The 23,327-nt window shown below is 38.5% G+C and overlaps 1 protein-coding gene and 1 long non-coding RNA gene across 4 annotated transcripts in view; both read right to left on the bottom strand.

Moving 5' to 3' along the window:
* The window catches only part of SPEN (spen family transcriptional repressor), a 91,844-nt gene that overhangs the window by 26,613 nt on the left and 41,904 nt on the right, over nt 1-23,327 (bottom strand). For all 3 annotated transcript variants that reach the window (XM_084962852.1, XM_021095393.2, XM_084962851.1), the window contains 2 exons: nt 4,268-4,428; nt 1,310-1,510 (listed from right to left, as the gene is read on the bottom strand). In XM_084962852.1, the coding sequence (XP_084818978.1) occupies nt 1,310-1,343 (34 nt within the window). In that variant the 5' untranslated portion in view covers nt 1,344-1,510; nt 4,268-4,428. The remainder of the gene's footprint in view (nt 1-1,309; nt 1,511-4,267; nt 4,429-23,327) is intronic.
* On the bottom strand, nt 13,021-15,939 carry LOC146402574 (uncharacterized). Its single transcript, XR_014807148.1, has 2 exons — nt 14,814-15,939; nt 13,021-14,367 (listed from the first exon to the last, which is right to left on the bottom strand). It is a non-coding gene; the product is annotated as an uncharacterized LOC146402574 (long non-coding RNA).

The raw sequence follows: 23,327 nt of genomic DNA, 5'->3' as shown, positions 1-23,327 counted from the left end.
AACCTATAATTCTTTTGAAAAGATAACATTCCTTAACTCCTATGTTTTACCATAAAAGTATGCACATTTTAGTCTTCATTCTAATAACTAACTCTGTGCCTGTTTTAATATACAAGTAAGAGTTACACATTCTTCACAAGGAAATTCTATTTTTCTTCTTAATTGTTAAAAAAAAATGAATATTCCAAGAAAACAGGCTATGTTTACCCTATAAATTATACTCAAAATCTTAGGCTTCAAAATTCAATTGCACCAGCTACATAATGTGAATGCATATTATTAACATTTCTATTCACCCCTCTAAAATTTACTCACAAACTGCCTTAAATCAGGGGTTCCCAAACTTGAATATGCAAATTCTGAACCAGTAAGCTGAAGTAGAATCAAAGAGTCTGCATTTTAAACAAGTACCACAGGTGGTTCTGAAACAGGAAAAACACTAACCGAAGTCATGCCTGACAAGACTTCCTGCCTTAGAACAGAGAGCTCTTACAGGTAGGTTCCAGCAATATAATATCCCCTTGAAATTTTCAATAGTTGCACTTACAAGACTTAGTCCTCCCCCTCTGTCACTGTCTTCTAAGGTCATGAAAGCAAGAATAACAGATCCAATTTGTCCACTGTCCAGTTTCAATGGAAATAAAACTGGTTTAACTAGTCCTGCAAATTGATGTAGTTTGTTTTCTAATTCAGGATAATTCTGTTGTCATTCTCCTAGGAACTATAATCTTATTTCAATCACTTCAGTCCTTTTGAGAAGGCAGGATTCAACAAGGGGCTCTACTCTGCCTTTCAGGACTCCTACAAATTAGCATTGCTCCCCGACAGAAACAGAACAATCTTGGAGTTCCCGTCGTGGCTCAGTGGCTAATGAACCCAACTAGTAACCATGAGGTTTCGGGTTCCATCCCTGGCTTCACTCAGTGGGTTAAGGATCCCGAGTCACCATGAGCTGTGGTGTAGGTGGCAGACGCGGCTTGGATCCCACAGTGCTATATGGCTGTGGCTGTGGCCAGCAGCTATAGCTCCCATTCAACCTCTAGCCTGGGAACCTCCATATGCAGCCCTAAAAAGGCAAAAAAGACAAAAGAAAAAAAAAAAAAAGGAAAGAAAGAGAACAATCTTTACCTCATCCTAACCAAAACAATGTATTTTATTAAGTTAAACAACAAAAGGTAATCACTCTTTAAACAGAAGAGACTGAAAGTATGTTAATAGAGCTGGAATGGTATCAACATTCAGGATAACATGTTGCCCTTTCATAAAATGGAATACAAATTACACTAACACTCAATTGCCTATCTCTTACCTGGCCCTATCCATGCTGTTACTTCAATCTGCATGCCAAAGAAAAGTTTTCCTTTTGATGCAGTCAATGCTTTTTCTTGGTCCTCTTGCTGCCGAAAGAATACCAGACCATACCTCTCTTCTGAAGTTCCATGTATCTGCACTGAAGTCACCTTTCCAAATTTCTTAAATTCATGGAAAAGCCCATCTTTAAGGCTTGTATCTAAATGCCCAAACAAAAACAAGTTGCTTATTTTTCTAATTTAGTTACAACTCAAAATGTAAGCTACTAAATCTTTAGCTTCATTTTTGACCTAATTAGCATTAAAATGTTACTTTTTAAAGTAAAATAACTCTTAAAAAGGCATTTTAGAGAATACTGTACAATCTGAAAATAAACTGTTAGAAGATATTACTAGTTATTTGTTAGGTGAGAAATGAATATCATGGTTATGCAGAAAAATTTCCTTATGTTTTACATACAAAAGTACAATCTTTTAAGTCAGTACGAAATAATGTAACATCAGGGATTTACTTGACATTAAAAAGGTAACAAGAACAGGAAAGAAGATGGGAGACAGATAAAGCAAGTATGGCAAAATATTGATGATTTTTTTAAGCTGGGGTTTGGTGCAAGGGGAGTTCATTTTGCTATTTCCTCTACTGTGGGTATATTTAAAATTTTCATGGTAAAAACTTTACACACACACATATATATGCATATATAAACTTAAAGACCTGAAAAAGAAAGCCCTATTTCTAGTTTTCCAAGCATCATGTCAATGATAAAACTGTGTGGGAAATGGCATGTAATATGTAAACAACTTTAAGGCCTTTCAGAGATGAATTACACCATCTGGAGGTCTTGTGTTAACTGCTTCATTATAATAAAAATTGTACAGAAAGACAAGCCAATTTTACTCCCCGTCCATTCCTAAATCACAAAGTAATCTAAATTAAAAGCTCACCAACACCTGTATGTCACAATATCTCTATGCATAAACCTAGCACATATGTTTTATAGGCTATTTTCTCTCTCTCTCTCTCTTTTTTTTTTTTTGTCTGTTGTCCTTTTTTAATGCCACACCTGCGGCATACGGAGGTTCCCAGGCTAGGTGTTGAATCGGAGCTGTAGCCACCAGGCTACGCCACAGCCACAGCAACGCCAGATCCAAGCCGCGTCTGCGACCTCAATCACAGTTCACGGCAACACCAGATCCTTAACCCACTAAGCGAGGCCAGGGATTGAACCCACAACCTCATGGTTCCTAGTTGGATTCATTTCTACTGCACCATGACAGGAACTCCAATGGGCTATTTTAATAAATAATACAAATAATTACTGAAATACACTTAGGTAAGAAATATTTAGTTTGGTCTTTGTTGGTCTGACCATCTATTATTACTAATAGTTGTTCACATAGTACTCAATACACTTGATGTAGAAATAACGTATTATGGACAGTTGTCAACTGAAAATATTGGGGAGTTCCCGTCGTGGCGCAGTGGTTAACGAATCCGACTGGGAACCATGAGGTTTCGGGTTCGGTTCCTGCCCTTGCTCAGTGGGTTAACGATCCGGTGTTGCCGTGAGCTGTGGTGTAGGTTGCAGACGCGGCTCGGATCCAGCGTTGCTGTGGCTCTGGCGTAGGCCGGTGGCTACAGCTCCGATTGGACCCCTAGCCTGGGAACCTCCATATGCCGCGGGAGCGGCCCAAGAAATAGCAACAACAACAACAACAAAAGACGACAAAAAAAAAAATATTGGGAGAGTTCCCGGCGTGTCTCAGTGGTTAACGAATCCAGCCAGGAACCATGAGGTTGTGGGTTCGATCTCTGGCCTTGCTCAGTGGGTTAAGGATTCAGTGTTGCTGTGAGCTGTGGTGTAGGTCACAGATATGGCTTGGATCCCATGTTGTTGTGGCTCTGGTGTAGGCGGCAGCAACACCTCCGATTAGACCCCTAGCCTGGGACCCTCCATATGTCAAGGGAGTGGCCCCAGAAAAGGCAAACAGACCAAAAAAAAAAAAAAAAAAAAAGAAAGAAAGAAAGAAAGAAAATATTGGGAATAAAGCCTACAGCAGAGCTTTTAACTATACGTCATTATTCATGACTTTCATTTCATTTCAAATGTTAGTATTCTGAAATGGGTATCCAAAAATAGTTTTTTTGTATTTTTTATCATGATTTTTAATTTCCAAGTTATTTCACACAGGATTCCAGACCAATATAAATCTTTCTTTTTTTTTGTCTTTTTTTTCCATTTCTTGGGCCGCTCCCGCAGCACATGGAGGTTCTCAGGCTAGGGGTCAAATGGGAGCTGTAGCCACCAGCCTACGCCAGAGCCACAGCAACGCAGGATCCGAGCCACATCTGCAACCTACACCACAGCTCATGGTAACGCCGGATCCTTAACCCACTGAGCAAGGCCAGGGATCGAACCCTCAACCTCATGTTCCTAGTTGGATTCGTTAACCACTGCGCCACCATGGGAACTCCAGACCAATATAAATCTAATTAAAAATAGTGCTTCCACAATTTCATCATACCGAATTTTCCATAGTATCAAAATATTTAATCCAAAAGGCAGTTTTATTAAAAAATAAACCATGTTTTCTCTATATAATATACAAGTTTTGTGTGTATATGTATATGCATATAATATGCATAATATATGTAAATGTATGTGTATATGATAAAGTATAAATAAAGTAACATGCAATCTTTACATAAATAACAACCTAGAAACTACATGAAGTTATAACCACTTACTTTTTCTGACATGGCATTAAATGTCAATGAACCACAAAAAGAAAAGAAGGGAGACAAAGTTGAAAGACAAGGAGAAAATATTACCAACAGTCAGAATAAGAGAGGGATATATTTAAATAAGTCCTATACAAAGTATACAATTTAAATCTCTCAGTCACACATTCCCCAATAGTAGCAGAGAGGAAAGCACCTTAACACAAAATTTTACCTGTGGAGCGTACTGGAAGATTCTGAACCTTGATCCCAAAACTTTTGCGGGGCTCATCTTTTTCCAAGGATGAAAGCAACTGCGAAGTGGGCGCCGGGACTGCTGCAGATTGAACTGATCGGGCTGGAGAATCATCGCTTGAACTACTGCTGGAATCAGTGCTACAGAGGGCGAAAAGAAAACTTTAGTGAAAACAATAAACAAACAGAAAATGAGTCAATGAGTCGCATAAAAAACTTCTTAAAAACAACAAGTGGCAATAATTAAAATGTCTAAATTTCAGGTCTGAAACTTCTGGACACCCTTCCTTCTTCTCAACATCTATTTTATCACTCTTACCTTCAGACATGGCAAAAGACAGCAAACACTGGGCTGAGAATGTGGAAGGGAAAGTAACAATCTTTTACCACCAGAGCCACCTAAAGACAAATGTCTCCTGAACAAAATCTGAACATTTTTTTCCAAATGAAATAAGACTAGTAAACACAATTAACAGAGGAGTAAATATATGGGTTTTGGATTCAGAGATATTGACTTGAATTGTGGCTCAGACCTACACCATGTATACTTAGACAAGTCACCTGACCTCTTGCTAATAAGCCTGTTTCTACACCTGTAAAATGGAAATAATAATACTACCTATCTCACCGCCTTAAGAATAAAATAACCCACAGGTTTAAAGAGTTTCCGATATGACCACAATCAATAAATGAAGGGGCACTGCTCTGTGACTATTATTACTACTATTACCGCACCTCATGGTAAAATTAATTTTTAGGAAAAAAAGCAGATACCTCAAATAATTTCCTGTGTAATTTTGATTTTAAAATTGTTGAAGGACTAATAAAAAATATAAGTTACTTGAGTCTTGTTAGCTTAGGCTCTTTGCAAATAATACGGAAATGAGAGTCAATGAAATTGAATTTCTCTCTTCAATTATTTATTTATTTTTTTGCAGCGCCACATGTGCAGCATATGGAAGTTCCTAGGCTAGGGGTTGAATTGGAGCTGCAGCTGCTGGCCTATGCCACAGCCACAGCAACGTGGGATCCAAGCCTCATCTTCAACCAATACCACAGCTCATAGCAACACTGGATCCCTTAACCCATTGAGCAAGGCCAGGGATCGAACCTGCGTCCTTGTGGATACTAGTGGGGTTCATTACCACTCAGCCACAATGGGAACTCCTCTCTCTTCAAGTTAATACAAACTTCAAAGGAGGAGACAGTTGAGTTGAAAGACAAGGAGAAATTATTACCAACATGGTCAGAATAAGAGAAATATACATTATAATAAGTTACTATGCCTAAGAACCATGTGAGAAATATAAAATGATCTTTCCAGCACTGCATGTGAAAGATTGTTATGTTTTTAATTTCTCTTATAGCTTTCTCAAAGATATTAATAAAAAGCTATTTACAGGTTCTGGTATTCCCAAGTTTTTGAAATTCTGCTTCACACTCTCCTTACTGTGGAAGACTTAATCCCTGAAGCAAATAATTCAGGGAGTGGGGGATCCAGCAGTTTTTATCATTTGCACTCAGACTACAGCTCTCACATCCAAGATAAACTAGAAACCAGCTAGATGAGTAAGTGAACCTAGGATCTGAGACAAATTTGCTACTGCTTATAAAAAAATAAATACTATAAAAAATAGAATTTACACAGCATTTTTTAACTTTCACATAACGCAAAACATAAAAACTCTGAGATTATCAAAGTTTTCTGCAGTTAGAAACATAAAAAAATAAACCTATGAGAAAAGGAGACATTTAAGTTACACAATACACAAGTTACACTATGGATAAAAGCCTCAAGAGAGAACCACAAGTCATTACTGCCAGGCCTGCTATAAATGACTGGGTTTCAGTTTTCCCATCAATAAAAATAAATTTTTTTCCAGATGATTGAACAAATTAGTGTTTCTGGTACTAAGTGAATATGATACCATACTTTCATTCAAATTAGAGATAATAAAATTAACTGTCTTTATTACAGAAGAAAAATATGTTTGTTATACTCCAAGCAATATAAGATTATTCACAAGGCCACAAGATGACAACAGTAAGAATATGCATGTGACTTACCAATTTAATTCTAAGGAATCATAAAATAACCATTAGGGAAAATACTACCAATATTACATACAGCAAAATTCCTTAGAAGTAGTGGGTAAAGAAGTAAATATGGGCAATAGCAGAATTTCTGGGTACTAAAATAACGAGCTAATAAAAAAAGTTCTGTTTAAGGCCTTATTTTTATAATGCAGAGGAAGGAGATCAATAGCAACAATGATTTTAAAGAACAGGAGTTCCTGTCGTGGCTCAGTGGTAACAAACCTGACTAGTATCCATGAGGACTTGTATCCCTGGCCTTGCTCAGTGGTTAAGGATCTGGGGCAGCCATGAGCTGTGGTGTAGGCTGCAGACACAGCTTGGATCCTGAGTTGCTGTGGTGCAGGCCGGCAGCTACAGCTCTGATTCCACCCCTAGCCTAGGAACTTCCATGTGCCTCGGGTGCAACCCTAAAAAAAAAAAAAAAAAAAAAAAGGGCACAAAACAGTGATAAGAATTAAATTTGTTATAAATGCCATCACACTTTTGGTGAATTCCCTATTGGCCTATTAGCACACCAATTATGAAACAAGATGTAAAGTTTAACTGGCAGAAATACCTGCTAACCTATTTGAAGTGATAACTAAAAAGGAAAGTTTTAATAAGTTGTGAAAAGATAAAACAACGTAACTTTTGAATTCACATTTGTACAGAGACACCCAAAAACTTTTCAGTTCTATAAACTGAAAGAAAACCCTAACACCCAGAATATCTGTGTCAAGTTTAACTTTATGCTTTTTTTTTTTAAGGGCACACCTGAGGGCACATGGAGGTTCCTAGGCTAGAGGATGAATCAGAGCTATAGCTGCCAGGCTATGCCAGAGCCACAGCAACGCAGGATCAGACCCACATCTGTGACCTACACCACAGCTCATGGTAATGCCAGATACTTAACCCACTGATCAAGGCAAGAGATCGACCAGCATCCTCCTGGATACTAGTTGGGTTCATTACCACTGAGCCACAACAGGAACTCCTCAAATTTAACTTTAAGAAATTCTTATTTTTAGGAGCCCCCGTTGTGGCTTAGCGGAAACGAATCTGACTAGCATTCATGAGGACGCAGGTTCGATCCCTGGCCTCGTCCAGTGGGCTAAGGATCCGGCATTGCTGTGAGCTGTGATAGAGGTCATAGGTGTGGCTCAGATCTGGCATTGCTGTGGCTGTGGTATAGGCTGGGAGCTAAAGCTCCGATTCAACCCCTAGGCTGGGAACCTCTGCATGCCACAGGTGTGGCTCTAAAAAGACACACACAAAAAATTATTATTTTTATAATTTTGTTAAAACTGAAGAATTGTAACAGTTTATCAAAACTTATGCCGTATAGTATTTCAGTTTTTTTAAAAGCCAAAAAGAGTTAATTAGAAGCTTTCTAATTTAAATTGTCTTAAAGTGGTAGTAATGGTACATCAACTAATAACTTTAATAAAGTGGATAAATTTACCTGCCACAATAGGCATGTGAACAGATGCTAATTATTAGCGAAATGAAAACAAAAACTACAATGACCTCTTTTTTTTTTTTTTTTGTCATTTAGGGCTACATCTGAGGCATATGGAGGTTCCCAGGCTAGGGATCCAATTGGAACTACAGCCACTGGCCTACGCTAGAGCCACAGCAACGCCAGGTCTGAGCTGCATCTGCAACCTACACCACAGCTCACGGCAACGCTGTATCCTTAATCCCCTGAGCAAGGCCAGGGATTGATCCCGTATCCTCATGGATGCTAGTGGGGTTTGCTAACCGCTGAGCCACAACGGGAACTCCCAAAAAGTACAATGAGATACCATGTCACAATAGTCAGAATGGCCACCATCAAAAAATCTACAAATAATAAATGCTGGAGAGGGTGTGGAGAAAAGGAAACTGTCCCACAGTGTTGGTAGGAATGTAAACTGGTGCAGCCACTATGGAAAACAGCATAGAGGTTCCTTAGAAAACTAAAAACAGAATTGCCATATGATCCAACAATCCCACTCCTGGGCATATATCCAGAAAAAAACTGTAATTCAAAAAGATACATACACCCCAATGTTCACAGCAGCACTATTCACAATAGCCAAGACATGGAAGCAACCTAAATGTCCACTGCCACAAAAACGGATAAAGAAGATGTGGTACAAATGTAAAGTGGAATATTATTCAGCCATAAAAAGAAAGAAATAACACCCCTGCAATAACATGGCTGGACCTAGAGATTATCATACTAAATGAAGTGAGACAGAGAAAGACAAACATCATATGGTATCACTTATATGTGGAATCTTTTAAAAAAATGATACAAATGAACTTATTTACTCAACAGAAACAGACTCACAGATTTTGAAAACAAACTTATGGTTGCCAAAGAGAAAACTGTGGGGAGAGTATCAATTTAGGAGTTTGGGATTAACATATACACACTATTATATATAAAATACCCAACAAGGATCTACTGTATAGAACAGAGAACTCTACTCAATATTCTGTCATAACCTATATAGGAAAAGAATCTGAAAAAGAATGGGTATAGTATATGTATAACTGAATCACTTTGCTGTAGGCCTGAGACTAATAAAACATAGTAAATCAACCACACTCCAGTGAAACCATCTTAAAATAAAAATAAAAAGGAGTTCCCGTCATAGCTCAGTAGAAACAAATCTTACTAGCATCCATGAGGATGCAGGTTCGATCCCAGGCCTCACTCAGTGGGTTAAGGATCCGGCATTGCCCTGAGCTATGGTGTAGGTCACAGATGAGGCTCAGATCTCCCATTGCTGTGGCTGTGGTATAGGCTGGCAGCTACAGCTCTGATTCAACCCCTAGCCTGGGAACCGCCATATGCCATGGGTGTGGTGTAAAAATACAAAAGACAAAAATTAATTAATTAATTTGCCTGGGCATATCACTATTACTTTTTCAACATTACTTTAAAGTTCTAAATGGTAAAGAACTTGAAATAAATTCAATTTAAAGGAAATCTAATTATACCTTTCCTGAGCATGTATGACAATTAAGGCTGTGCTTATAATTTTTAAATTAAGATTACTAAGAAAACTAAGAAGCAGATCTGATCAAAATTCCCATAATGGAGAAATACAAGAATAAGCAATGGGTTACATAACGATTCTTGATAAGCAAACACAATAATAGGATGCCAGGATTCTCTTAAACCAAATTATGGTGTCAAATAAGCAACCATTACCATTCAAACAGCCACTTTATACACAAAACTACAGTGAGCATTTGAATCTTAACACTGAAAATATCAAGGCACTGACTATGCTATTTATGACTCCAAGCTAAATACGTTTGCACACAAGAGTAACATCCAATAACTGACTTCTACATATATATCCCTACATTATTTGTAAACACTTGATTATGAAAATTATGCATCTATTTGACCAAATTAACTTGAGAGATAAAACAAAAGTGTGGCATAAATAGATTTTTTTTTTTTTTTTTTTTTTGGTCTTTTAGGGCCTCAACCACGGCACATGGAGGTTCCCAGGCTAGGGGTCGAATTGGAGCTACAGCCACTGGCCAATGCCACAGCCATGCCAGATCCGAGACATGTTTGCAAACTACACCACAGCTCACAGCAACACCGGATCCTTAACCCACTGAGCGAGGCCAGGGATCAAATCCGCATCCTCATGGATACTAGTCAGATTCGTTTCAGCTGAGCCACAACGGGAACTCTTTTTGGTCTTTTTAGGGCTGCACTTGCAGCATATGGAGGTTTCCCAAGCTAGGGGTCAAATCAGAACTGCATCTGCCGGCCTATACCACAGCCATGCCAGATCCAAGCTACATCTGTGACCTACACTGCAGCTCATGGCAATGCTGGATCCTTAACAGTGATCAGGGCCAGGGACTGAACCTGCATCCTCACGGATACTAGTTGGGTTTGTTAACACTGAGCCACAACAGTAACTCCAAAAATAGATTTGTTAAAAAGGAGCAATTTAGGAGTTCCCATTGTGCTTCAGTAGATTAAGAACCTGAATAGCATCCATGAGGATGCAGGTTCAATCCCCAGACACACTTATCGGGCTAAGGGTACCATGCTGCCGAGAGCTTATGGTGCAGGTCACAGACCCAGCTCCAATTTGGTTTTGCTGTGGCTGTGGCAGAGGCCAGTGGCTGCAGCTCCAATTAGACCTTTGGCCTAGGAACGTCCAAATAAATAAATAATAAAAGGAGCAATTTTTAAGTGACTAAAAAAATTTTTGCAGTTAAATGAGTTAAGAGGGCCCATTTGTTAAATGTAAACATATCTCTCCTCTTCCATCAGGTAGCTAATAATTTCTTCTCTCTATATAATCAATATACAAACTTGAGTAAAGAGGGACAAGACGCAAAATGCAGACTTTCCATTAGGCTTGGGCAATTCAAAATAGGCCCAGTGTCCTTTGCATTTCCATTAAGTGAAAGGGAAAAATCATCTAATTTCTTAAATGGAATGTATCACCATACCAGGTAATAATCCCTCCAGATCCAATTTTTCACAGGTCCAAATTTTCAAGATGATCTTATCTTTACAGTGCAGCAGTTCCCTACATGTGGTCTGAGCAACTGGGTAGGCCTCTAAGATCATTTTGGAGGTCTGCTAAGTCCTTCCTATTTCAATTACATATGTGTGTGCGGCCACATTCTCTTCACTATACTTCACATACAAAAAAATATATATATAATCAATGCAAATACAGAGAATCTAGCTATAACATTAAACTAGACATTAAAGTTTGCCAAAAGATAAACAATGCCACTCATCTCACTACTTTTTGTTTTAAAAGACAGATATACCACACCAGCTAGAAAGCTAAAATTAAAACTGATTATGGAGCTTCCTTGCCAGAAGCAGACAACATCTTAAGGTAGATGGCTCTTCCAAGATCCTGGATGAAGATCTTTATATTCAATATGAAAACTTTATTCCTTTTGCCTTTTCATCACTTGCTTTTTCTCTCTGTAAATACACAGGAAGACAATGCTCCTTAACTCTGGCGAATACCACTAAATCTACCACAAAGGCCATAGAGGCATAACCAAAGTCCCTAGAATTTCTTGCTAATGGGGTTTGGGATGATATGATCACTGTAGATTGCTTACTGGCAAGACAAGCCATTAAGTCTATACCATAGCAAATACCTCCTACTGTACCTGGATCAAAACCTCCAGTATGGAGCAAATACAGGAAATTAATGAACAAGCCACTTGACTTAAAACAGGTAGATGTCCTTTCAAGGACATTCTTTGATTTATCTTATACCAACCTGTTTGGTTCATAGGGAACCCTAAGGAGCTTAATCAGTCTCTTTCTATTGGTATTATTATAATTTCCCTGGTGGGCTTGTTCTCTCAAGGGTCCTAAATTCATGTTTTAAGGGTCTTAAATTCAGCAGTACATCAGATGGTTTCACTGTACTTGGAGAGATATAAGATAAACAATGAGATGAAGAACAGCCCCCCCAAAAAAAATTCTTCCACAGACCAGACATAACCTATGAGTTTCACGAGACAAAAAGAATATAACGAGCTGATGGTCACCAAGAGCGGCACTAACACCAAATTCCTAGTTAAACTCTCATGTATGAGAAGAAAACAAAAAGGGGGGAGTTGATAAACAAGGAGACCTCTGTAAGCAAATCAAAACCTAAGCCTATAAATGCCTCAAAGTTAAGAAATCAAACCTAAGGACAACCAATAAAAAATAGCCAATTAGTCTTTTCCAAATAAGGCAAATACTAAAGCTATAACTGATCAAATAATTGTTCTGCTTTGCATCTGTCTTTCCTCTATAAAAGTATGTCCCACCTGTTGGTGGAGTGCTCCTAACCATTTCCAATTTGGCACTGCCCAATTCAAATAGAATTTTGCTCAAATAAAATATTAAAATTTAAAAGGAAAGAATAAAATCAAAGTTATATCAGATTAATTAATAAAATTTTCAACTTAAAAGATTAAATTTCTAATATGACAAGTGACAAAATAAATGAAAGCTCAATAATTTAAGATTGTAAAAAGGTCCTGAGTCCAGAAAGTTTAAACAAAACTAAAAGCAAAATACCCACTAGTTATGTGATTCCAATTCCATTTTCAGCTCTCCTTCTGATACAATCTGGATTAAGCCTCTGGTTCTTTTTTTTTTTTTTTTTTTTTCCAGGGCCTCACCTGTGGCATATGCAAATTCCCAGGCTAGGGGTTGAATCAGAACTGCAGCTGCCAGCCTATGCCACAGGCACGGATCTGAGCCAAGTGAATGACCTACACTACAGCTCACAGCAACAACAGATGAGCAAGGCTAGGGATCAAACCTGCATCCAAATGGGTACTGGTCAGGTTCTTAACCTGCTGAGCCACAATGGCAACTCTGGCTTTTTTTTATAAGAAAATCATAAAGGACATACTCAACTGCTCAGTCTGGTAAGGTACGCCACCTCGTTTTGCCTCCCTAAACTTTAATTTCCCTAATGGATTACCAGACCTCATCACCGTCAAAGGTCCTGCTAACTCTACAGTTCTATGGCTCTCTACCTACCTCCAAACCTTCCAGCTCTCAAATACATACAAGATAAAGTCCATATTGTTCAACAAGGAAGAGGGGACCTTTTCCAACTTGGTCACAAACCTTCTAGTTGCTCCTGCTCATTTTCTCATCACTCACTTATTCTACCCACTAATGATCTAATTACCTGAATATTATACCAGTTTCTAATCATGGGCATCCCCCCTTTTTTTATTAGATATAAGATATAACCCTAATCCTTCAATTTCTTTTATGTAAATAGTGATAATACCACTGGTGAGGGGCTGTGGTGAGGATTTCATGAGTTAGTGATTATATAGTACTTAGCACTCTGTCTAGCACACAGCAATCATGAGAGCTCTTGTCCATACCCATTTTTATTGAAGACACCTTCTGTCCCTCCTGGCCTGCCCTGCCTTCAAGAATTAGCTAGCTCCAAGTTAACCTCCAGCTCTGCAACTGTTGACATTCCTACCCCACCCCATAATAATCACTGTTTTTTCTTTTTTTTCCCCTGTTTTTACAAGCCACACCTGTGGCATATGGATGTTCCCAGCTAGGGGTCCAATCACAGAGGCAGCTGCAGGCCTATGCCACAGCCACAACAGATCCGAGCCTCATCTGCGGACCTATCCCGTAGCTTGTGACACCACCAGATCCTTAAGCCACTGAGCAAGGCCAGGGATCAAATCCACATCCTCACAGAAACAATGTCGGATCCTTAACCTGCTGAGCCACAACAGGAACTCCAAGCATTCATCAGTTTGTTAATGTGTATTTTTAAGCCTACAATGTCTACCTCGAACCTCTTCAGTCTGTATTATGATTCATTTACCAGCTTCTTGAAAGTCTAAGATTGGATTCATCTTTCTAAACAGAGCCTAGCATGATGCACAGTAAGTAATGGATATGCCTCCAAGAAAATACTGATTTGAATTATGTAAGCAACTGAAACTAATGCCTAAGAAAGTACACCAAGCTCAATAAAATGAAGGTATTACCTACATTCAGTATCTAAGAGTGAAATGAAAATTTCTGATAAAATATTACTTTGTTGGAAACTACAAAGTGTTTCTTCTTTAATGTTTCATTATTTATTCAAGAAAAATAATGGCTATTCTATCCAAGATCCTAGAGTTCTGACACATTAATAACTTGACTGAAAAATCACTGGTAGGTCTCTTGTGGCTCAGCTGGTTAAGGATTTGGCATTGTCACTGTGGCATCTCCAGTCACTACTATGGGGAATGTTCAACCCCTGGCCCAGGAACTTCCATATGCTGCAGGTACAGCCATAAAATAAAATAAAATAAAACAAAATAAAATAATTCACTGGTAACTATGAAAAAAAAAAAACTCTTCATGGATCCTGTCATTTAGAACTTTGTAGTTTTTTGTTTTTGTTTTTTCTTTGTCTTTTGTCTTTTTAGGGCCGAACCCGCAGCATGTGGAGGTTCCAGGCTAGGGGTCTAATCGGAGCTACAGCTGCTGGGCTACAACACAGCCACAGCAACACCAGATCTGAGCCTCATCTGTGACCTACAACACAGCTCATGGCAACGCCAGATCCTTAACCCACCGAGCAAAGCCAGGGATTAAACCTGCAACCTCATGACAGGAACTCCTGTAGATGATTTTTTTTAAATAAACATTTTCTGGGATGAAAACAAAATCATAATTAAAACACACGAAACAGGAGTTCCCGTCGTGGCGCAGTGGTTAACGAATCCGACTAGGAACCATGAGGTTGCGGGTTCGGTCCCTGCCCTTGCTCAGTGGGTTAACGATCCGGCGTTGCCGTGAGCTGTGGTGTAGGTTGCAGACGCGGCTCGGATCCTGCGTTGCTGTGGCTCTGGTGTAGGCCAGTGGCTACAGCTCCGATTCAACCCCTAGCCTGGGAACCTCCATATGCCACGGGAGCTGCCCAAGAAATAGCAACAACAACAACAACAAAAAAAAAACACAAAACAATGCTTTAAATATCTATCAAAGTCCAGATTCTATTTCATTCATAAACCCTGTAATTGTGAATACCTATATAGCTCTCAGCTCAGGGCAATTCTGGCCTCCAAGGGACATTTCTGGATGTCGCAATTGTGGATAGGGGTGAAGCTTACTGCTATTTAGTGGGTAGAGGCCAGGGATGCTGCTAAACATCCTATAGTGCACAGGATAGTCCCCATAACAAAGAACTATCCGACCTCAAATGTGAAATAGCACCAAGGTTGAGAAACCCTGGCCTACATTACTTCTTTGACCGCTTTCCTATCTTTTGAAAATCCAATATGCTAATTTTAAGCTGCAAGCCAAATGTGGGATCCTTAAAGTGACTGTTCTTCCTTGTTACTAATATATCACTTCATAAAAATCTTCTAATAATGCTAAAATTTACAGGAAAAAAAAAGGTCAACTTCTAAAAATTAGACTGAGAGGAAGCTGGGATTTGAAACATGCTGAAGTCACTCAATTTTGAAAAACATGACAAAAATGAAAACCCCAAATAGCTTTTTACAATACTTGCAGAAAAAACTTTTATAATTATGAAAAACAAATGGGAGAAATATACAGTATTGCTACCATTATTCTAGTAAGGTTTACATCAATGAAAACTATTCCATTTATGTCAAAAATGGCTTTTCAGCTCAATAGTTTTCTTTACCCTAAGTGTAGGAACTTAAATGGTAGTTTAGTACAAAATTAGACTTCTCCCCACCAAAGTTACCATGGTCAGAAGAAATTCGTAAAACTTGTGGGCAGAGCTTCCAGGCCTGCCCACTTGTATCTCTCACAAGTGTCCTATCTTAATAAATCCATTTCCTGCCTATCAAAAAAAAAAAAAAAAAAAAAACCTTCTATCGTGCACAAAGAGCTTAATGGGGCACTGACGATGCCAGATCCTTAACCTGCTGAACCACCAGGGAACTCCTCATAGCCCATTTAATAGCCAAAAGGGGGAAGCAAACCAAGTGTCTAGCAACAGATGACTGGATAAACAAAACTTTGTATCTACATACAATGGAATATTACTCGGCCCTTAAAAGGAAGAAAATTTTGACTTAGGCTAAAACTTGGGCATATCTTGAGGACATTATGCTAAGTGAAATAAGCCAGTCGCAGAAGGATAAATATTGTATGACTCAGTTTTCATGAGGTATCTAGAGTAGTCAAATTCACAGAGAGAAAGAATGCTAGCATTGCCAGAGGCTTGGGAAGAGGAGAACAGGAAGTTGTTTAATGGAAAGATTAAATAAAGGTTCTAGAGATGAAGAGTGATGATGGCTGCACAACAAGGTTTGAGTGTACTTAATGCCACTAAACTGTACACTTAAAAATGGATAAAATGTTAAATTTTATGGGTTTTTTTTTTTACACCACAACTCACAGCAACATCCTTAACCCACTGAGCAAGGCCAGGGATCGAACCCGCATTCGCATGGATACTATCGAGTTCGTAACCCACTGAGCCACAGTGGAAACTCCCAAATATTCTGTGACTTCAATTCACACACACACACACACACAAATATGATCTAAGAAGTAAAGTACGAAAAGAACTGTTCTCTTTGTTCCTTAGAAAAAGATGAGAGATTCCGAACCACTTAACGTAACAGGCCAGGGATCAAACCTGAATCCTCATGGACACATTATAGGTTATTACAAGATATTAAATGCTGTTCCCTATGCTACTCAGTAGGTTCTTATTGTTTATCTGTTAATCCCAAACTCCTCTAATTTATCCCTCCCCCTCCCTTTTCCCTTTTGTAACCATAAGTTTGTTTTCTATGTCTGTGAGTCTATTTGTTTTGTAAATAAGTTCATCTGTATCGTTTTTAGATTCTACATATAAGTGATATTGTAGGATATTTGTCTTTCTCTGTCTGACTTCACTTAGCATGATAATCTCTAGGGCCATCCATGTTGCTGCAAGTGGTGTTATTTCATTCTTTTTTATGGATAATATTCCAGCGCATAGGTGTGCATGCGTGGGGGTGTGTGTGTGTATAGAAGTTTCCTCTTAATAGACATAGGTAGAAACAGAAAGAGAACCATAACCCACCAGCAGCAATTTTTCTTTTTACTGAAGTTAGTTTTTATTGCTGATATAAAAACTAATGATTTGGAGTTCCTGTCGTGGCGTAGTGGTTAACAAATCTGACTAGGAACCATGAAGTTGCAGGTTCGATCCCTAGTCTTGCTCAGTGGGTTAAGGATCCAGCGTTGCCGTGAGCTGTGGTGTAGGTTGCAGATGTGGCTTGGATCCCACGCTGCTGTGGCTCTGGCATAAGCTAGCAGCTATAGCTCCGATTAGACTCCTAGCCTGGGAACCTCCATAAGCTGCGGGAGCGGCCCTAGAAAAGGCAAAAAGACAACAACAACAACAAAATTAATGATTTATTTCCTAATGATTTTTAGGTGTAACAGAAAATTTAGACCTCCAAAAATTAACTTTTCTCTTTTTTTTTGTTTTTTAGGGCCACACTTGCAGAACATGGAAGTTCCCAGGCTAGGGGTCAAATTGGAGCTGCAGCTGCTGGCCTACAAGCACAGCCACAGAAATGCTAGATCTGAGCCATGTCTGTGATCTATATATACCACAGCTCATGGCAATGCTGGATCTTTTTCTTTCGCTTCTTAGGGCCACACCTACAGCATATGGAAGTTCCCAGGCTAGAGGCACTGAATTGGAGCTACAGCTGCCGGCCTACACCATAGCCACAGCAACACTGGATCTGAGCCACATCTGTGACTTACACCACAGCTCATAGCAATGTCGGATTCTGGACCCACAGAGCGAGGCCAGGGATTGAACCTGCATCCTCATGGATCCTAGTAGGGTTCAATACTCCTGAGCCTCAAGAACTCCAGAAATTAACTTTTCTTGAGTTCTAGTTTCCATCTAGCCTTGACCTATGAGCATCTATAAATATCAAGCATGTCTAAACCTTAGACAAGTACTAGCTCCACTTGACAGGTAGATTAAATAGGTTTAGTGTTCATGGTCACTACAGTGGTAAACTCAGCCACGGTATTTAAAGTAACTAGTTTTGGAGTTCCCGGCGTGGCCCAGTGGAAATGAATCCTACTAGGAACCATGATTGATTGCGGGTTCAATCCCAGCCTTGATCAGTAGGTTAAAGATCCGGCATTGCTGTGAGCTGTGGTGTAGGTTGAATATGCAGATTGGATCTGATGTTGCTGTGACGTAGGCCAGCATCTGTAGCTCCAACTGAACCCCCAGCCTGGGAACCTCCATATGCCGTGGGTGCGGCTCTAAAAAGTAAAAAAATAAAAAATAAAATTAAAAAATAACAAAAAAAATTTGGGAGTTCCTGCTTAAAAAAAAAAAAAAACCAGCTAATTTTATTTTTCTCCCTATTCTAAAGCCCAAAAGTCTATATAATGAAAGAAAAAAGAAACTCATTAAAGACTAGTTTTTAAAGAGTACCTTATTTCGGCAGAAAATACTGTTTAAAATTGAGCTTAAGTATGCTTTGCGTGGTTAGCTTCATCACAAAAAATTAACTACAAGTAACTCTTTGGGATGCAATTACAGCTGCAAGTTACATTTTTAAGCTTACTACTAATTTTGAGTAGAATTAAATTAAAAGGAATATGGAAAGAGTTAATCCATAAAATGACCTCTGCATAATTAAAGGTCCCTACCCTCCCCTCAAAAAAACCCTGAAAGAATATTACTCAGTCTTAAAAAGGAAGAAAATTCTGACATTTGTTACAAAACCGATGGATCTCTAAAGCACTGTGTTAAGTTAAATAAGCCAAACACAAAAGGATAAATAACATATATTGCATTCATATGAGGTAACTGGAATGGACAAATTCATAGACAGAATGTAGAATGGTGGCTACCAAGGGCTGGGGAAGAGAAGAAAGGGAAGTTATTGTTTAATAGTTACAACGTTTCAGTTTGGGAAGACTTAAAAGTTCTGGAGATAACTGGTGGTAACAGTTGTACAACAAAGCAAATATATTCAATGCCACCGAATTGTGCACTTAAAAATGGTTAATATGGTAATTTATGTTACGTATATTTTACCACAATTTTTTTTTAATTGAAAGCTTACAAGTTTGGGCATTTAAAAAATAATGTGGTTGTTTTAGTACAAAATTCATAGTAGATACAGTGAAAAAATTATTTTTCTACATATTCTCACTGTGTCCAAAACACAGACCTTACTCTAGGGCCAAGAGTGCTTTTAGCTTAAATTCCAAAGAGCCTAGGCCTGCAGAGTCATCAAATTCTTGGCAATCCAGAAAACCTGCTACTTAAGTAAAGCAAAAAGCATCAAACATGCATGTGCCCTAGAAGTAATAAGTAAGTACAACACGCCTGCCCAAGGAAGAAGAAATCCTTCTGTATGTTAGCAAAGCCCTTTAAACACCCATGGGACACTTCATTCAAAGGACACACTGAGGAAAAATCTAAACTGTTTAACAGTGGGGTTTTCTTATTTCCTTAACCACACAAAGTATATAAAACTAGATATATTTCTTATATGAACAACTAAATGGCATAAACGGTCTCAGATCAAGTGAAACCATTCTGGGGTTTGCTTTTTTTTTTAAATTCCAAATGCTGTATGCAGCCTTTACCAAAACCAAAAGTAAATATGAACTCTGGGTTTTGCAGTCTTTCCAATTTAACTTTGGTACTAATCACATCTTCTTCCTATACAGAATAAAAAAGAAGTTTGCTGTTCTATTAAGGCAGTTCCAGATTCAAGAGGTTAGAAAGGCACCTAACTGTCCACCTAGAAGCCTAAAGCCATCCACTGTTTGATGCACTTGTTTATTTATAAATGACTTCAAATTACCAAGAAACTCCAGCTTGAAGTCCTGCTTAAACAACTCCTCTGCAGTTTCTTCCAGTTGAAACAAACACAAAGCTATAGTTCAAATGGCTCCAACCACCATGACACAGCACAATGAGAAGGCCAGTCTGCCCTCCCTGCCCCTCCCACAATCGAAAATAACATTCAAAGAATCATAAAACTCTGCCCCTCCCCCCCAGTTTTGGTTACATAAATCACGCCTAGAAGCAACACAAGTATCTATTAAATGTGTGTCTTATTCTAATTCCAACACCAAAATTCCATGTTATTAGACACATTTTACACTTCTATTGATTAGCCATCACTTAAAAACTACCTTCAGGAATTCCCTTCATGGTGCAGCAGAAACGAATCCGTCTAGGAACCATGAGGTTGCAGGTTCCATCCCTGGCCTCACTCAGTGGGTTAAGGATTTGGCATGGCCGTGAGCTGTGGTGTAGGTCACAGACTCAGATCGAATCTGATATTGCTGTGGCTGTGAGTAGGCCGGCAGCTACAGATCAGATTCAACCCCTACCCTGGGAACCTCTGTATGCTACGTATGTGGCTATAAAAAGCAAAAAAAAAAAACACTTCAGATTATGATTTGGGGTTTTCTTTAATTAAAAAAAAAAAACACTCTGGTTAAGATGACTTGATTTTCTTCTTGGGGGATCAAACTAATTTATTTAGGTTTACCTAGCAAAGTTTTTCAACAGCTGAAACATTCCTTTGGCCACTCTAAAAATTCACATGCATTTTAATATTGTAGCCTGACTGATACCAAATATGTTAAAGACACAATATGCAAGTAGTTCCGTCTATATTTTAAGCTTAAAAGTCCCAAGAGCCTTTTCCATTAATCCATAATTTCAATGAGAACTGAAGTCTTGAGAACTAATAAAAATAATGGATTCTAATTCTTTAAACAAAATGAAAAGCACTAAATGGATGCACAAATTACTTCATGACATTCTATAGTGATAGAACTCATTTGTAGAACTGTGCTGTCCAACAGACATTTAATAGAAGCCAAAAATGTAATTAAAAATTTTTAAGTAGCCACTTTGAAAAGAATGTGACATTTAATACTTTAGTTAATGTAATATATTCAAAATATTATTTCAGCATGCAGTGAACATAAAAACTATTAATACTTTTTTGCTCTAACTTCAAAATTCTGTATTTTTAAAAATAGTTCTGAGATATAATTTCATACCATAAGAGTGAACCATTTAAAAGTTACAACTGTTGTAAACTATAAATAAAATTTATTCAGATGGCCAACAAGCACATGAAAAAATGCTCAATATCATGTTTATTAGAGAAATGCAAATCAAAACTACTATGAGGTACCTACCACCTCACACCAGTCAGAATGGCCATCATTAATAAGTCCACAAATAAATGCTGGAGAGAGTATGGAGAAAAGGGAACCCTCCACTCACCTGCACTGTTGGTGGGAATATAAATTGGTACAACCACTATAGAAAACAGTATAGATGTACCTTAGAAAACTATATATAGAACTACCATATGACCCAGCAATCCCACTCTTGGGCATATATCCAGACAAAACTTTCCTTGAAAAAGACACATGCACCCATATGTTCATTGTAGCACTATTCACAATAGCCAAGACATGGAAACAACCTAAATGTCCACCGACAGATGAATGGATTAAGAAGATATGGTATATATACACAATGGAATACTACTCAGCCATAAAAAAGAACAAAATAATGCCATTTGCAGCAACATGGATGGAACTAGAGAGTCTCATACTGAGTGAGGTCAGAAAGAGAAAGACAAATACCATCTGATATCACTTATATCTGGAATCTAATACATGGCACAAATGAACCTTTCCACAGAAAAGAAAATCATGGACATGGAGAACAGGCTTGTGGTTGCCAGGGGGAAGGGGGAGGGAGTGGGACAGACTCGCAATTTGGGGTTAATAGATGCAAACTATTGCCTTTGGAATGGGTAAGCAATGAGCTCTTGCTGTATAGCACTGGGAACTGTATCCAGTCACTTACGATGGAGCATGATAATGTGAGAAAAAGGAATGTACATGTGTATGTGTGACAAGGTCACCTTGTACAGTAGAAAACTGACAGAACAGTGTAAACCAGCTATAATGGGGAAAAAATTCTAAAAAATAAAATAAAACGTATTGAATTTTTTTTTACCTTTTTCTTTTTTTTTTTTGCTTTTTAGGGTCACACTAGCGGCATGTGGAGGTTCCCAGGCTACAGGTTGAATCAGAGCAACAGCTGCTGGCCTATGCCACAGCCATGCAGGATCCAAGCCATGTCTGTGACCTACACCACAGCTTACAGCAACACCGGATCCATAACCCACTGAGCGAGGGATTGAACCCGCAACCTCATGGTTCCTAAAACAGATTCGTTTCTGCTGCACCATGACAGGAACTCCAAATTTATTGAATTTTAAAAAACATAAAAGTATACAATTAATGGTTTTAGTATATTTATGGAGTTATACAATCATCACCATAATGTAACTCTGGTAGTTCCGCATTGCCCTCAAAAGAAACCTCATCCCTATTAGCAGCACTCCCCATTCTCTTCCACTCCTGGCCCTAGGTGACCAGTAGTATACTTTCTGTCTCTGTAAATTTACCTACTCTGGACATTTCATATGAAGAGAATCATAAGATACATGGTCTTTCATACCACCTTCTTTCACTCAGCTTTTTTTTTTTTTTTTTGGAGTTTCATCTACGTTATGGTATGGATCAGTACTAGTGCATAGACTAGCCAAATTTCGAGTCCTCAACAGCCACATGTGGCTAATGGGTACAGTACTGGACAGCCTAGTTCTAGAACCAAAATGCTCCCCAATAAACAAACATACCATCCTTAAATAAGAGACCATGTTAAAGCCAGTACAGTGCTTAAAGAAATCCCATTTATGGGAGGTTAACACTTTCAGAGGTTTGGCACATTTTAAAATAACTGTTATAGTATATATAAAAACCATTAAGAAAAACTAAGAGTTCCCTTGTGGCACAGAGGATTAAGGATCTGGCGTTTATCACTTCAGGGGCTTGGGTTGCTGTCATGGCACAGGTTTGACTCCTGGCCTAGGAACTTCCACATGCCTCAGCCAAAAAAAAAGTTTGCTTTTTTTTTTTAATTTAACGTCATTAAGAAAAACTCGAAAGGTTATTAACTAAATCAAATTCTAAAATGGTTCAGCCTTCTTTTACTATATATGGAGTTCCCATTGTGGTTCACTGATAAGGAACCCAACTAATACCCCTGAAGATGCGGATTTGATCCTTGGCCTCGCTCAGTGGGTTAAGGATCCAGTGTTCCCCTGAGCTGTGGTGTAGGTCACAGACGCGGCTCAGATCCTACATTGCTGTGGCTATGGTGGAGGCCAGCAGCTATAGCTCTGATTCAACCCCCAGCCTAGGAACTTCCATATGCCACATGTGCGGCCCTAAAAATACACACACACAAAAAAAAAATTATAATGTTTTCCCACCTGATTCTAAGAATATCTTACTACCCTCATATCTTTGAATATATTTCTAATTTCTTCTATATCAAGAAAAGTATGATTGA

The sequence above is a fragment of the Sus scrofa genome, chromosome 6, assembly GCF_054392235.1.
Source record: "Sus scrofa isolate SSC_HxYL_T2T_F1_AM1 chromosome 6, Sscrofa_HxYL_maternal_Yorkshire_Landrace_v2.0, whole genome shotgun sequence".
Classification (NCBI taxonomy): Eukaryota; Metazoa; Chordata; class Mammalia; order Artiodactyla; family Suidae; genus Sus; species Sus scrofa.
Note: the sequence above shows the minus strand (reverse complement) of the source record. Positions and strands in the feature narration are given on the sequence as shown.